Source organism: Austrofundulus limnaeus, unplaced genomic scaffold (assembly GCF_001266775.1).
Source record: "Austrofundulus limnaeus strain Quisiro unplaced genomic scaffold, Austrofundulus_limnaeus-1.0 Scaffold3, whole genome shotgun sequence".
Classification (NCBI taxonomy): Eukaryota; Metazoa; Chordata; class Actinopteri; order Cyprinodontiformes; family Rivulidae; genus Austrofundulus; species Austrofundulus limnaeus.
The window spans coordinates 8740736-8757326 of NW_013952405.1; the positions used below are offsets into that span (position 1 = coordinate 8740736).

The 16591-nt window shown below is 44.9% G+C and overlaps 1 protein-coding gene across 1 annotated transcript in view; it reads left to right on the top strand.

Moving 5' to 3' along the window:
- Positions 1-16591, top strand: part of pde4dip (phosphodiesterase 4D interacting protein) — a gene marked incomplete at its 5' end in the record, with an annotated part of 46796 nt that overhangs the window by 25995 nt on the left and 4210 nt on the right. Inside the window, 39 exon segments of the mRNA XM_014021410.1 lie at positions 1163-1300; positions 1409-1528; positions 1609-1701; positions 1783-2007; positions 2106-2264; positions 2343-2444; positions 2586-2723; positions 2800-2979; positions 3074-3268; positions 3357-3539; positions 3611-3718; positions 3794-3853; positions 3935-4038; positions 4117-4259; positions 5994-6109; positions 6190-6353; positions 6455-6728; positions 7497-7698; positions 7803-7919; positions 8013-8266; positions 9661-9875; positions 9979-10096; positions 10221-10338; positions 10453-10507; positions 11166-11401; positions 11480-11578; positions 11661-11804; positions 11907-12155; positions 12228-12359; positions 12446-12562; positions 12635-12824; positions 13539-13660; positions 14196-14432; positions 14600-14701; positions 15074-15291; positions 15373-15516; positions 15588-15726; positions 15908-15954; positions 16141-16195. Coding sequence (XP_013876864.1) covers positions 1163-1300; positions 1409-1528; positions 1609-1701; positions 1783-2007; positions 2106-2264; positions 2343-2444; positions 2586-2723; positions 2800-2979; positions 3074-3268; positions 3357-3539; positions 3611-3718; positions 3794-3853; positions 3935-4038; positions 4117-4259; positions 5994-6109; positions 6190-6353; positions 6455-6728; positions 7497-7698; positions 7803-7919; positions 8013-8266; positions 9661-9875; positions 9979-10096; positions 10221-10338; positions 10453-10507; positions 11166-11401; positions 11480-11578; positions 11661-11804; positions 11907-12155; positions 12228-12359; positions 12446-12562; positions 12635-12824; positions 13539-13660; positions 14196-14432; positions 14600-14701; positions 15074-15291; positions 15373-15516; positions 15588-15726; positions 15908-15954; positions 16141-16195 — 5812 coding nt within the window.

A 16591-nucleotide genomic window follows, 5' to 3' on the forward strand; every position in this document is an offset into this window, starting at 1 on the left:
AGTCTGCAGAGTGTGCAGACGTGTGTGTGTGTGTGTGTGTGTGTGTGTGTGTGTGTACATTTATTCTTCCGTGTGTGTGTAAATCATGTTTTACAAGTGCAGTCAGGTGTAGGTAAGCAGTTGCCCATACCATGGTCTAATTATCAAAAGAGACAAAAAAAGTGAAAACCTTTCCCCATATCATGTATTCAAGAATAAGCCAATATTTCATATTATTATTTTTTATTTCAAACTTTATTAATTTCTTAAAAAAACAAAAGTAATTCTATGTACAATAAAAAAAATAAAATACAAATAAAATGAAATGAAAGGTGGCAGAGAGAAGATAAAAATCTTATTACATCGGCCCCTTTTCCTCAAGTATGAATTCAAACAATGATCCAAACTGAAAAGCAGTTTTACTGGATTAAGATCAGACATGTCTTGAGGCCTGAAACTAACCTTCAGACACATTAGTACACAAAATTTTCTGCTCCAGTATCTGTGGACAAATGGTCTGAGTGCAGTATTTAAAAATCCAGACTCACTCGAATCAGAAATCGTTTTGTCAGGAGGACATAGTTCATAGTTCTGCTCCAGTGTCCTTCCTCGTCTTAACCCTGTGCTGCTGAGTGAAGTAGGTTAGAAAAGTGGAGACATCAGGACAAAGTGACTCTCACTGYTGGCCTATTTTCTACTTGCCCTTCAGGCAAAGTGAGCCACGCGATGTCAGACCACAGTATCGTCTCCACGCTGGTTGGCGACTACAATGACACTATTTAATGGTATTTTTTGACCTCCGGAATAAGATTCGTCACGTAAAAACCACATGAATTTGCTTTTGTTCTCTGTAGTAACTCAAGCCGTCACGTAATATTCCTGGTTATGCAAAGATAACAGGAAGAGCCCTTTGGATGCACTCAGTCATGCTCACTCATGCATGCAAATGCTCACAAACCAAACCAGTGGCTCCTTTTCTTTGTAGCTTTTCCCCAACTAAACCCACGAACAAACATGGTTTATATTCTTTATAAACCAGCTTTATATAATCTGGTGTTGAGGTGCTCGTGTTTTTTATGAATTCCAGGCTAAAATATGTTTGTTTAGAAAATAACACTTACAGATCCATTAAATGTTTGGTTGTTGCTGTTTAAACCGTCCGATCTGGTTTCCACTTTTGCAGAACCTTGTCGAGGAGCAGCAGAGTCAACTCAACCAGTACGAGTGTGCGGCCGGCCAGTGCGTCAGCGAGCTGCAGAAGGCTCAGCTCCAGGTTCAGTCCCTGCAGGCTAAGATCCAGGAGAGCGAGGCCAACAACATGGTTAGGCATCAAAAAAGAAAACGGGGGAAAAAAAACCCCGACACAATGCAGTTGGATGTTTTTATCACAGTGGGACTGAAGACYCGCCATCTTGTCTTCTATTTCTAGAAGCTGCAGGAGAAACTGAACGAGATGGAGTGCGAGCTGCGCTCAATCCGCCAGGCTGCTCAGAGTCAGGAGAGGACCATTCAGGGCCTCACAGAGTCCATCAGTACTAAAGACAACGAGGTGTGTGTGGAGTAACGTGTTGGTGTGAGATACTACACCTGCTTTAGACTGATCTGATTTATCATTTATTCTGCTCTAAGGCSCAGGAGCTGTACCATCTGATCGAAGGACAAAACGACACTCTGTGTAAGCTGCAAGAATTGGCTCATCGCAACCAGCTTGCTCAGAACCAGGTGAGACCTCCTCCTGTTTATATTGTGTTCAGAACTCTTATCAGCAGTGGGAAAGGTGGTGATGTGCTGCATATTTTCCAGGCTCCAGCAGGGATGAGCGAGTCCTTGACGCTGGCTCACCTGCAGAACGAGCTGGTCCGGGTGCAGGGCTCCTTGTTCTCCCTCGGTCTGGAGCTGGAGGCCAGTCAGAGGAGTTTAAGACAGAGTGAAAGGCAAGGGGACGACCTGTTGAAATTCAAGGGTCGGCTCAGCTCGGACCTCCAAGAGGCCCTGCAGCACCGGGAGGTCACGGCGAAACACAACCAGGTTGGTGGGGTTTWTTATTTTTTATTTTTTGTTCCGAACGTGCGATCGAGTCAAACACACGAGGCACGTCGCCGTCACTGTCCCGCCTCTGGGTGCAGGATCTGCATCACGCCCTCCAGAGAACCCGCTCCGAGCTCCAGAGTAAGGAAGCGGCCCTGAAAGAGAGCGAGGCGGAGAGACGCGCGGCGGCGGAGGAAAAGGACCGGTTCATTGAACAGCTCAAACACTCCCTGCAGGACAAGGAGCTACAGCTACAGGTGACGTCTCACACACAAACACACGCATTTTTGTGTAGACACGTTTCTGATCTGGTCTGTAAATGTTGCCGTCTGTAGGAATACTCTGAGATGGTGGAGGCGACAAAAAGCTCCAAACCAAGAGACGTCCTGCTGGAGAAACTAAGGGAGCGCATTAAAGAAAGAGACAGAGCCCTGGAGGTAAAAGCCTCTAAAATACTCTTAGTWTTGCAAACATCTTGTCTAAGCTGCTCTATCTACTGTCAACCTTGTAAAGATTGAAGCATCTTCAGCTCAGTTTGTAGATTCTGATGTATAATGTAGTTTAATTCTTCCCTACAGCGCTCCATTGACGACAAGTTCTGCTGTCTGGAGGAACGGGAYGGCCAGCTGAGGAGGCTGCAGCTGGCCCTCAGGGAGAAGGAGCGAGAYCTGGAGAGGCTCCGCTGCATCCTGTCCAACAACGAGGAAACCATCACGGTACGTTTCCTAACTCGAGTCAGAGGGGCCAGGGGTGGGGTTCGCAGCCGTGTGACTTCTCCGTTTGGTTCCCCAGAGTTTGGACGCTCTGGTGCGAAGCAAAGAGCTGGAGCTGGAGCAGGCGGCGGAGGCCTACAGGAACCTCCAGTGGCTGAAGCAGAAGAGCGAGGAGGAGGAGAGGAACGCTCTGCGAGAGAAGGACGCCCTCGTCGACCAGCTGCAGACCGCTCTGCGGGCACGCAGCCAGGAGACGCAGGTACTACACGCCCGCCACAAACCCATGTTTCCAGTTTCAGCTTGACCAATGCGGCAGTTTTCTGTTGACACGGTTTCGTTTTTGCTGCCTCCAGGAACTCACGGCGGCCCTCGTTGCCCGAGGGCAAGCCGGTCCCGCCGAGGTGGTGGAGGAGCTGAAGACTCGTCTGGCTCTTAAAGAGAAGCTCTTCCAGGAGCTGTTGTCGGACCGCAGCCGCCAAACTGATGAACACCGAGCGCAGGTCCAAGATCTGCTCAGCACACTGGGCTCTAAAGACCAGTATCTGCAGGTGGGCWGCAGCGTGAGTGTGAAAACACAAAGATCTGAGCACAACCACAGCAAGATGATGAAAAGAGCCTTCACTCTGTTTCTGCTAGGACTCCTGCTACAGGCTGTCCTTAGTGATCAGTGAGCGGACAGCTCAGCAGCAGGAGCTCCGCAGACAGCTGGCRCAGACGGAGCAGGAACTGTGTGAGCTGAGGAGGGACAGGGAGAGAGACGAGGGAGGAGAGACGGACCACCTGCGAAGGCTCCTTAAAGAAAAGGAAGCTTTTATTAAGGTATCCGCTCAGACATCCTGSCTTCGCTTTTCCTCCTGCTTTGTCTTCACCATGCTGATRTTCTGMTTCAGGAGCTGATTCAGGACCAGGATGAAGCTGTGCAAAAAGAGACAGAGGCAGAGATGAAGGCTCTGAAGGAGGACATGCAGCTGGTGCTGAAGAAGGAGCTGGAGGCTCAGGTATTCACTCGTTTAGACCTGGAGGTGATGCAGCCACATGCAAGTAATCTCACAAGACTGTTTCTCTCTCTGCAGGAGGAGATTTCTGCTCTTAGGTCGTCTTTGGAGGAAGCAAAAGACGGCACCGATCACCAAGTAGGATTTTTCTCATCTGTTGGTACTGCTTTTAAAGTGATCGACTTCCTGAATAACTCTTTTTCCATCAATGTGCTTTAGTATGTGCTGGAGCAGCTGGTGACCGAGTACAAGAAGCTGAACGATGCCCTGAAGGTTGAGAAGAAGCTGTACCAAAATCTGACCCTCCATCACAAGAGTGACGGGTACACGTCTCCGTGATCGTTTTAATATTTATAAATACAATCCGAGTCMGAGTTTTACACATTTTCTTCTTTTTGCAGCAGCTCAGAGAAGATCCAGGCTCTCCACACGGAGCTAGATTCTGTTCAGGCGCTTCGCGGGCAGCTGGAAGAGGTCCTGGGCAGAACCCGCAGCATGGCCCTGGCACTGGAAAGGGCAGCTCAAAGGCAGCCTGACACTGGAGGTGGGAAAGGGCAGGGTCCAGCCTCCGAGGCTGCAGGCAGCACTTTGACTAACGCTCCTTGATGCTCTAAATGTGAGACAGAGCTGCCTCCCACCGCTGAGGGTTAGAAATCCTTTTAAAGAGCGAAAACGATGCGACGCATCAGTTTAAAGCAGGGATTTAAACCAAGATTTGACTTTCAGTCAGGAGGCAGCTGTGTCCTGTTAACTCTACTCCGAGTCGAGTACTCGGAAACGAAGTTGTGCAACTCCGRGTTTTATTTATTAACCTGTGATTGTTGTGTGGACATGTTTTGTTTTTGATAACCGCCTGCTTTGTAGCTTCTATCTCRCCATTTCTGTGGACCATCTCTCACCGGTGTCACTCTTCCAGCCCTAAGGTCGCAGTAAAGGTTCATCTTGTTGCAGTGAAATGTTCCACCATCCATCGTCTCTTTATATATCATTTGTTTGTCAACAAAATGTACAGACTCAACGTATATCCACTTAAAAAAAATCTACAGCTTGGTACCTAAATTAGTTTAATGTTTAGCTTTCATTCARCCATTGGTGTAAAGTTTCTCTGTGCATGAAACAAACTCATCCGGTTGAAGCTTAGAGATACTTATTATAAGTTAATGTTATGGTAATTAAAAATATAATGCTCTGATCTTTTTCTCTTTTTTTTGGCCTCTAAGATGAAATTGTTGTCTTCTGTGTTTTTAAATGCATCAAAATAAACATGTGCTTGCCTTTCCTCAAAAGCACTTTTGCTATGGTCTTCTTATTATTAATTGTGTTCAACTGGGAGTCTCCATTTAAAAAAAAAAAAAAAAAACTACCACCCCCACTAAAAACWGACAAGTGTTTTTCCTTTAGATCCTAAAACCAGTTTTGTCATCAGCCCCCTGTTTTGATTTGAAATTGTGCACAAAAACACCTACTTTTTACATGTTTAAATGTCATAAAAGGTATGAAAAGAAATGACATTTTAAAATCCAACCATCCACGTCGAATGATATTTGTCCAGGTTAGTTTCTCCTTCGCGTTCCTGCATGAGACTGTGGCATGGTCTGACCGTCATGTTTGCATGGCTGTTTTTGATGTGACACCCGGTTAGACTCTGCTGACGGGGGGAGGAAAAATAAACAGCTGGTTTATTTAACACCAAACAGAACACGCATCAGAGGGGAAAACAGCCCCGCATTCAATCACTTTGACCTTTCTGTTTCCTTCACTGTTAATAAAAACAATTTTACTTCAGTCTCAGTCAGTCTACCTGTAGACTCAGCATGTTTTATAACACACTGTTTCCCTTTAAATCCCTCTCAGTCACTTTTCCACCAAACCTGTTTCCTGCAAACTCACATTCCTCCCACTTTCTTTGAAACACCGCACACAATCCTTTAAAAACCAGAAACATAAGATAAACAATCGGCGCAGACTCCTCTTCATGAGCAGGATTTATAAATCCTGTGTGAGTGCTCAGGGTTTAGAGCGCCTCTCATAAGGCCGGGCCCAGGCTCGAGTGTTCTTGGCTGGTGCGTAACTCATGACATAACATTTCCCGTCAGTCCCATGACTGCCAAATGTGGTGATTCAGAGCAGAGGCAGATCTGTGGGAGGAAAGGCTGGGATAGAGAYGAGGCCACTGGCGTGAATGAGGTTTAAAAAACAAATAGGAATAAAAAGTTCARGGTTTAAATGAAAGAAATAAAGGATCTGCGTTGTTCTTAAATGGTTACTGTGCTTCCAGAGCTCAGTTCAGAGGAGGAGGAGGGAGATGATGAAGACGGCAGCAGCGAGGAGTTCACGGACAGCATCGAGGAGGATGAAAACAATGTGAGCAGCAGAAGTTTGAAATCTGTTCAGGTAAAATATTTTTGACTCATTACAGTGATGTAATTTAAACAAGGATGCTTTTTTTTAATGTTTCTTTGTTTTTCTTGAAGTCTCAAAGAGTTGATGGTGTGAGTGGAGAACTGGTGAGGAGCTCCTYGCTCCAAAAAGCTGAAATAAAACAGCTTGAAGAATCTAAGGAGACACTTGAAGCTGAGATTGAAGAAATCCAGTCCCAGCTGAGAAAGGATGGATTCAGCTCTTTGGCTGAGATGAGGTGCACCTTCTCAGAAATGGTTTTTGATTGAGCTTTTGTGCCTTCTGGTGTGTTTGAGAATTTAATTTTTTACAATGTTGCGTGGCTTTTCTTTCTGCTAGGACTGTCCTGCAGAGGCTGCAGCAGGAGAATCAGGCTTTCAAAGAAAATCCCCCTAGAGTGGTGGGCCTGAGTGCAAACACTGTGAATAATTTGATTCAAGAGGAGGAGGAGGAGGAGGAGGAGTGTAGTGCAGAAGAGGATGAAGAGTTGGTAACATTGCAGATGGTGTCTGGAAAGCGAGGTCCTCCTCATGCTAGTCAGAGCAATGAGTCGGGGAAGAGGCACTGCAGGAGGCCCTGTTCTTTGGACCTGACGTCCCACCTAACCCGGACGGTAACTTGAATCCTGTTTGTGTTGTACGATACCATATTCAGGAGTTTTTACTGTATTGTAGCTGTAAATGAATTCCAACAGTATTAAGACAGGAATGGCCTYGTTCACTTTTCTAAACCTCACTTCCAGTTTACAGACATTCACGTCAAATTTAATCTTTTTGTCCTTGATATTGTTTTTTTATCTTTAGAAACCAGATTGTCCAATTAAATATTTAACAATATTCCTTTGAAACAAAACACCAGAGGTCTACTTCAAATCTGCCAACATCTGCTGACAACAATGAGATTCACCTTCATGTTTACTCGGTTATTTGAAGAGCCGTTTATGAAATTCTTGGGATAAATAAAACATGAAATCAGTATTTTATGAAGGTTGAACACTGAAGACCAGAATTTAACCTGAACTTTACCTGAGATCATAACTGAAACTTACATAATCCATATTTTGTTCTCTATTTATACACTGGGCACCAGTGGTTAGTCTTGACTGCATCATATGACTTTCATAACAAAACATCCTCTGCACCATACAACACCCTGTGTAGCTACCTTCATAAACCTGAGTAACCAGTGATTAATCTACAGACTAAATCAACTCAACTCTGATAAAAAGTTATATATTTTTTTTTCATCCCCCATTTGTGGCACCCCCTAGATTGATGCACACTTGACATTCGCCACATGTTGGTCCTGCATTTAGCCATCCGAATTTAAATAATTAAGCATGAAWTCCTCTTTTTGTTGCTAAACCAGTTTGTTGTTGCAGAAGCTGGAGTTTAGCCACAGCAAAGAGGTGTTGGAGCTCGGTCAGGATACTGAAGAAGGTCTCCAGGAGCAGGCGGCTCGTCTTCGGTCCGACTTGGCTCTGAGCTGCCAGGAGATCAGAGAGCTGCAGGAGAGGCTGATGGTGTCTGAAGCCACAGTCCAGGCTCAGGCTGAGCAGCTGAAGGACTACAGAGATCTGCTTAGTGAGTTTATCTGCAAAAGAACGCTGGTGTGATTGTAAAATAAAATAAAATAAAATAAACATAAAACTGCGGTCAGGTTCTGACCTCTCTCTGTGTCTGTGCAGCAGAGACATCTGTCCAGCAGGCTAGTAAGCAGGTGCAGGTGGACCTCCAGGATCTRGGTTATGAGACCTGCGGCCGCAGTGAGAACGAAGCAGAGAGAGAGGACACCAGCAGTCCAGGTCACTCGCTCAGTCCTCGTCTCTCAGACCACGACTCACAGCGCTTCATTTTCTTCAGTTTTTCAGGACGTCTCTCCTCTCTCCTCCACTCAGAGTTCGACGACCTGGAGATGTGCACGTCGCTGTCCCATCACCAGAGCTGCGACCCTGCGGGCGGCGGCTGGTACGCTGGAGACCGAGGAGCGTATGAAATGGGGGATGAGTCGGCGTCCCTCCAGCACCTAGTCCAGGACCTGCGCTCACAGCTGACCCGCTGCCACAAAGTGATCCGTGGACTGCAGCTCCGAGTCCGCTCCCTGTCTACCACGAGCGATTACGCCTCCAGCCTGGAGCGCACACCTCGGAAGGTACCGACTTCACTCTCTTCAGTATCTGATGTATTTTAGGTTTATTCTCAGGGTTGCACATCAMATTTTTGGTCTGGTTCTCAGGGGAGAACCTGGGGTTGTTGCTTGGTGCTTGTATTTTCCTAAACTCATTTAACTCATTTATTTAGAGGGGTGTCAGGGCATTTATTATCCTCCTGTTCTGTTTTATGATGCTTTCTATCAGCTGGCAATGTCTCGGGACATCATGCCAAATCAGAGTTATTTATTTTGTATTTTTTACTCTGCATACATTTTGTAAACTACCTAAGTGGCCAATGGGCTGACTCATGGTCATATGTCATCTCAAAGTGAACATTTCATGTTTAAATGTTTGTTAGATTACACACATGACCCTGAGATGTACAACTCCTGCAGTTTGGCCTTCTAGATCTTTGGCCTTGTTTAAACCAGCTTTCCACACTCTCCAGACCCAAGCAGCAGATATCTGTCTTTTGCACAGAACAAATGTTTTATCTGTTGGACTGATTTCTTTTTTAAAGACTATTTTATACAAAAATATTATTTAGATGGTTTCAACTCATGTAATCATTTAAAATTATTTATTCTTCATATTTTATCATTTATTAAATTACGTTTATTCCAGAGCAGCTGTGTCACAGTATGATTCTAAATATAAACATATTTAGCACATTAAGAACCTTGTTGTTATCATAGAATTGTGAAGAATGAAATTTGAGGATCTTTCTGATAAATTAAAATAACATTTAAAACTCATTCTCCTAGAGAACATGGCAAGTTTTTATTTTTTTTATTTTTTTATTTATTTATTTATTTATTTTGGATGGTGGGTGACGTTAAAAAGAGAAAGTTCAACTTTAGTCACAAAGTTGGGCAGATCTGTTTGATAACAACGCTCTGAACATATGTTTAATATAAAGTTAGGTTTTACAGACCAAAGTCTCTGGTAGTTCAGGAGCAAAGTGCAGGAGGAGATGTCAGGACTGATCGCTGCAGCCGCTGCTCCAAACTGCAGCTGAAAACTGCTCTGACTGAAAGTCCCGCCCTGCTCTGCTCTGATTGGATAAAACAGCTCTGGACTTCGTGTGATTCGTTGAAAGCAGTGTCCGTTTAATCCTTCAGGGCCCCGCTGCCCTCCTCTGCCAGAACGATGATCCAGTCACACCAGTGAGGCTGGATTTTTTTGTTTTGTTTTGTTTTGTTTGTTTTTAAGAAATCAGGTCACATTTGCGACCCTGCTAGCTGTTGTTTTCACAATCTCAGGTACTATCTTAGGTACGCAAGGGAGCTTTATGACATTCCATCTGGTGCGCTTTTTCTTTTTTGATCACGCATGCGCACCTGCTTATGTGCAACTCTGTTTATTCTGCACCTGTTTTATGCTCATCTAAYAGGTTAACTGGGCGTTTGAGAAATCCCCAGCTGCTAGCGGTGTGGAGGAGGACGAGGGCTGGATGTCTGACACCCAGGGAGTCCGATCCAGCTCCAGGCCCAATAGGGAGCTGCAGAAGCTCGTGGAACGAGTTACTTCACTCGAGGCTCAGCTGAAGACCACCAGAGTGGAGGGCAAAGATCAAGAAGAGGAGGGGAAATGTGCCACCTGGCCTGGGTGAGAAGGAACGAGTTTGAAACAGGAGAAAATGTCAAATAAACGCCATTTTATTCACACTGTGGTTTATTTTGCTCCTCTGGTTTTCCTCATACTTTTTCAGGAAGTACAACTCTTTGATCCAGGCTCAAGCTCGCGAGCTGTCCCACCTGAGGCAGAGGATGAGAGAGGGGCAGAGGGTCTGCCACATCCTGACCCAACACTTAGGAGATACCACCAAGGTGCTCCAGTTTATGTTTCCTCTATTATTCACTTATCGATGTTTCTACATCTGTAACACGAGGGCCATAAGAAAGTTTCTGCCTCACGTTCTCACGATTTGTTCAAATTCTCACCACCTTCCAGGCTTTTGAAGAGCTCCTGCGAGCCAATGATGTGGATTACTACATGGGTCAGAGCTTTAGGGAGCAGCTGGCTCAGAGCGGCACTCTGGCACAAAGAGTTATCACCAAAATAAGTGGACGTAAGAAAAARATCTTATCATTACAAAGTGCAGAAGCTCACTTCACTTCTATATTCTTTTGCTAAACATTACTCCTCTTTTTTTGTTGTATGTTTGTTTGTTTCATTGCTGCAGGGGAGCACGCAGAGAGCCATGATGATAAGACAGGTCATGAGTTGCTTGCCTTAAGGTTCGTCAGTTTGATTATTATCGCCCGCCGCCAGAAGGCAAAAGCAAACAATAATGTTTTTAACTGTGTGTCTCTTTTAGAAAAAAATCTCATAAACTGGGCCAATTTGAGTGAAACATTCTGGGAATAATCGTTTTGTGTAGTTCTAAAACTTATTAACTTTGTGAGACAACACAGTTCAAGCTGGCCGCTACAGCTAACCRACATAAGCTRACACAAACATGGGTATAACTCAGTCAGTTTGGAAGATATTGAACTGAAACCTAGCATACACATTTTTGTGTTTGATTCAACCATAAATCATGTTTTGAATAATAGTGCTTTCATATATTCAGTCCCTTAAACTTAGAATCCTCATCCAGGAACCTCTGTGGTGTCACTGAGCCGTTGAGGGTATTAGCTTTAGCTCATTAACTTTGCACAGCTCTGACTCCTGTTGTGYCAGTTTCCTGTTGTGTGACACACTAGAGATCAGCGTTCCACATGGTTGTGAAAAGTGCCAGGAGTGTGCCGTTAATCCACGCTYACAGGTCATTTGAGGGGCTGTAGTTCAGTAAACGACCTGCAGGTGTCCCACCAGGCAAACCTGAAACATTTGGGCGCTCTTTAGTCCCAGAGAGAAGGTTGCCTGATTCTCGACACTCGTGTGCTCCTGCAGGCTGAGCAAGGAGCTGCAGAGGAAAGATCAACTCATCGAGTCGCTCCACACCAAACWGCAGCAGCATCCCGAGACCCCGTCCAGCTGCCACGCCCTCTCTGAGACCACTGACCACTCGGACAGGACCTCCCTGGTGTCTGACGAGGACCAAACCAATGAGGACCTGGAGCTGGGCTCGGATTTGGACGCCAGAGAGTTTCAGGAGGAGCGGCAGGGACACGCGTCAGAACCAGATGGTATTACTGAGCGTTATTTTTTCTTTTATTATTAAATATATTTTTCCATTCCCTTCACCTTTCATACCCCTCTTCTAGTCCCCCCATCTCTCCTTCCTCCTCATGGTTTCCTCAAGTCCTCCAGCAGCTGTCCCAACATGCGTTGCTCAGTGGGTCTGACCCCTCAGACAGCTGGAGGTATGGGACTCCAAAGATGGCTAAAACGGCACATTTTCATTCTGTTTTATGTTCTGTTTCATTTCCCGTCATTCTCCTCCAGCTTTTTTCAGTGCTCCTGTCTCCTCTCCTTCTGTCCCCTCCCCTGGCCCTGATCTCTGGGGTTATGTCCCCCGGCCCAGGGCCCTGTCTGTGACCGCTGTTCGCCCAGARCTAGACACGCTGTACAAACAGATGCAGAACAGGGGTGAGGGGCATGACGGAACTGTGTGGGTTTTGTTGCTACAACCGCCCTTGTTTTCCTCCAAGTATTCAGCTCAGCCGTTTTCTTTCATTTGTGTGCTTACAGSCTTTCCAGCCCCCCATGACCAGACCCTGTTCCGTCTTTCATCAGGCGCTCACAACCAGCACGATTTCTCCAGCTTCAACCAGCTATCCCAGCATGCCTTTCAACACTACCAGCTCGGAGGCGTCTCAGAGGGCCACTCCATCCACTCCGACTCAGGTTTAATGTCAGGAAGACCTTTGTGGGACATGGAGAACTTTSTTCAGCCAGTCGGAGGCTATGCTGGTCACCAAACAGGAGGCAGCCAAGCAGGTGTGACAGATTTATTTGCCACCTAATGTTTAAACACTTGAACCAGCTTTCTAACTCTCATACGYCTTTTAGGAGTGAATTTGATAGAGGAACACCTGCAGGAGGTAAGGTGTCTCCGTCAGCGTCTGGAGGAGTCCATCAGAACCAATGAGAGGCTCAGGCTGCAGCTGGAGGAGAAACTGGCTTCTAATGGGCGCGAAGGAGGTGATCTACCCTCACGTTTCATTTAAGAAGCTACTGAGGGTCAACTCTGTCACATCATAATGATATAACCATCTTCTATCGTTCAGGAGCAGCAACAAACATCTATATTCAGGGCCTGGACACYGTCACTCAGCTGTCTAATGAGATCCGAGTTCTAAAGGAGGAGAACCTGGCTCTACAGTCCCGCCTGCARGCTAGCACAGGTGATTATTTGCACGTGATCAAGGTTTGGTTCTGGAGAATGTGAACTGAKCCGGCGTCTCCTCTCCCCTCAGACACAAACCAGGAGGTGGTGCAGTTGCGAGAGGCGGCGTTTGCGGCCCGCACCCGTCTGAAGCAGGCCGAGCTGGAGGCCGAGCAGTGGAAGGAGGAGCTGCGACGCCTTCAGGCTCACACTCAGGAGCAGGGACAGCAGATTCACACATTCAGGCAGGAGCGACAGGCCAGCCAGGACAAAACTAACAGGTTGGTGTGATTAAAAAAGATGAGACGATACGATACGATACGATACGATACGATACGATACGATACGATATGATACGATACGATACGATACGATACGATACGATGTAATGCGATGAGATGAGATGAGATAAAACTTTATCCCACAGTGGGGAAATTTGCACATTACTGCAGCTCAATACAGGAGAGGGTGAGATAGAATAAAGAAAGATGAGTAAAAGAAAAACAAAACAAAAAAACAGCACTATACACATGTGATAGATAACAATCAGTGGTGGGTACGGTTCTCCTAAAGCACTAACAGGGGAACTAATTTCCTGATTAGTGCTGTAGGGCTTTTGCTAATTTTAAAATTGTTTAGATGATTAGCACTTGCTAAATTTACAGGCTAAATTTAGAAGCACTTACTGAGGTCTATAAAGGTTATTGATCAACAGTGTTGTTGTCTGTTGAAGAATGTTCATGGGTCGGCAGGATTATTTTAGTGCTTTAAAATTAGCTTTTGCTAAAACTTTCAGTGCATTAGTGCTTTAGAATAAGGGAACCTAATTATTTGAGTTTTTTAGGACTAGTGGAACTTAATTTTTAGGTTAGTGCTGCCCACCRCTGATAACAATGTACATATACCAATGCACTTATACATATATATTAATAATAAATTCTCTGTTACATGTTTGGGCTTATTTTATACAGTTATGATGGTTTGTGTTTGGCCAGGCTACAGCATGAGGTGTCTCTGCTGCAGCAGCAGCTGAGTGAGAGCCGGGAGCTGATCCACTCCCTGCAGAGTGAGCTGCACGTTTATGATCGAGTGTGTTCCAGCACCAAGGCAAACAAAGGTCAGTCGATTATCTGAGTTGTTTTTATTATTGTTATTATTGTTGTTATTATTATTATTGTTATTATTTTTTTTTGTTTGTTTGTTTAAATTTTACAACTAMACTTAAAAAGTAAATTTATGTTTGGTGAATTATTTCTTTGTTGTAACAATGCTTCTGGGCAATAAATTTGTCATGTGYGAAACCCACATACTCAGCTCAACTGCTCATCCCACAAATGCATGTTCCTTACAAATGTGGCACCTTTTAAAAGGCAAATTAACAGGCTTTCTATCAGAAGATTTATTGCCAAGACACATTGGTACAGCAAAGAAATAATCTACTAAACATATATTTATTTACTTTTTGTGCTACGGTTAGAATGTGATCATGCACATTGTTCTCAATTCAATTTTTTGACATTGGCACCATCTAGTGGTTAATAGGGGARCAGTTAAAKCATTATAATTTTCAGCACTTGAAGTTTAGATTTTTGCTAATATGGTGCTCAATGCAACAAAAGTTTCAAGTAAAAGGACCTGTTGTTCCTCTCCAGGKTACCTGTGCGAGGTGGCCGGTCTTCCTGTGGAGCTGGGGGAGCTGCTGGGGGAGGTGAGGAGTCTGCGAGCGCAGCTGCAAAGCAGCGTCCAGGAAAMCAGCGCTCTCAAGCAGCTGGAGCTGCACAAGCAGCTGGAGCAGAAGCTGGGCGTTGGGTCTCCACGGACTCCGTCTCTGTCTGCCCTCACTGCCAGTCCTCAGAGAGACACCTTCTACAGACGGCAGCTGCTGCACGGTTAGACAAGAGATTTCTAAACACAACCCCCCCCCCCCACACACACACACACACACACACACACACACACACAACACTGCATTGCAACATGTTTGTGAGGCCCTGCGTGCTGTGCTGCTGTGTATTCAAGCCTCCTTTGCYATGTGTGTGTTTGTGTGTGTCTGCAGACCCAGCTCCGTCTCCACCAGTCAGGGACATTGGTCTGTTTAACTGTGGATCCCCTGGTCCCCCCTACTCAGATCTAGATGACAGCCATAGCACTGCAAATGGTGTGAATTTAATCACAGCTATATTGCATCACTTCATTCTACCTTTCATTTCTTTAAGTTTATTCTAAATAAAACTAAACAGCTTTGCAAAAAATACTACAATCCCAATTCTGAAACGTTAGGGCCTTGTGTAAAATGTAATTCTCATAAACCCACATTTTATTTACAGTGCTGATATTACTAATGTATGTCTTGTTGTGAAGGAAATATGTTTAATTCTGTCTTTGCATTTTACACAACATCCTAACTATTTAAAAATTGGGTTTGTACTTTTGGTTCTTTTAAATCTGCCCGCAGCTGCATAATTAATCAGTTTTAAACTTGACTCATTCAGTTTTGCGTGAATCCGTAAATAAATACCTCGTCACGCAGACCCTCTGGATCCACACTCTGAACTGGAGGGGGAGGCACCGGACGGGTCATTCGCGAACCGCAACGGTCGCCACGCTATTGGCCACGTGGACGACTTCAGCGCTCTGCAGCAGCAGGTGCTGGAGGGCCGGAGTCTCGTCCAGCGCATGGAGACCACCCTGCAGGCCTGGCTTGCCCCACCGCTGCTGGAGGGCAAAGAGAAAGAGAGCAGAGAACTGGTTTGTTTCCAAAACTCAAGTAGGGAGAAATTTTTACAAAGAACTATCAAACAGATGAAACTAACTTAGATCTGCCTCTAGGTTCTGGATTACGGAGGAATAAAGAGCTTTCTGTTGAGCACCAAGACTCTGAGACAGATCCTGGAGGAGGCAGCAGCTCTGCTGAAGATGTTCTGGAGAGCAGCTCTTCCCAGCACTGATCCCTCCATCCACAATCTGAAGAAGGTGTGAAGGACACAGCTGTGTTCTCTGTTCAGCCAGATATTTTTATCAAATAAAACTCTTTGTGTTTATAGGAGCAGTGCATGCAAGAGGAAATCTTGTCCCTAAAACTGCGAATCTCCGAGCAGGAAGAGGTCCTTAAAGGGACGGTGCAAAGACTGAGGAACACCAGTCGCACCAAGGAGAGCATGGAGCACTTCATAGTCAGCCAGTGTGAGTGTTTATTCAAATGTTTGAGYTCATTAAAATGGCTTCATTAAAACCAAATACCTGAAAGGTTTTGTGTAAATGGAGCATTTCCAGCAGCATACACATGTTTTTTTCAGGTTTCACATAAAACAATAATTTGACTCTGCTGTAGCAACACAAACAAATCCTCTTTTTTTCCCCTCAGTATCGAGGACGCGTGATGTTTTGAAGAAAGCAAGGACAAATTTAGAGGTAACCACACATCTCTGCTTCACTCTCACTTAGTGTTTGTTACATTTTCTGTGCATAAACGTCACATTATTGTGGTCTTACGTGACGCGACGTCGCTGGTGTCGGAGTTTCATCACTTTTCTGTCTGACTCGTTGCTCCTGTCTGAATTTGTCTCTCCTCCCTTCTTTCCCTCCATCCCTCCCCAGAGGAATGAGCTGAGACTTTCTTCTCTAAGCTCCTCCCCTTCCTGTCCTTACGCCGGTAATTGTCTGACAAATGTGAACATAATGTCCCAGAGTGTCTTTTGTTGTTGTTGTTGTTGTTGTTGTTGTTTTTCTTCTTTAATCTGCTTTTCTAATCATATTGGTGTCACTGCTTCACCATCCTGTGTAACACATTAAATCCTCCCTCAGCATCATCATTTTCAGTAAACTCTGTTTGTTTGATTCATCTGCTTTTGGCAAAACTAAGACATGGGAATTATTGGAGGTGATGTCCTCGTAGTGATCTCAATATCTTTCTTTAACAACCCTACTTTAGAAAGTAACTGTGCTGCATCTTTAACTAAAAGTTTTTTATAACTTGCTTTGACACTTATGTACAACATGTCTTTTCTATGGAGAACCGAAAATGACATAATTAAAAATAAAAGCAGAA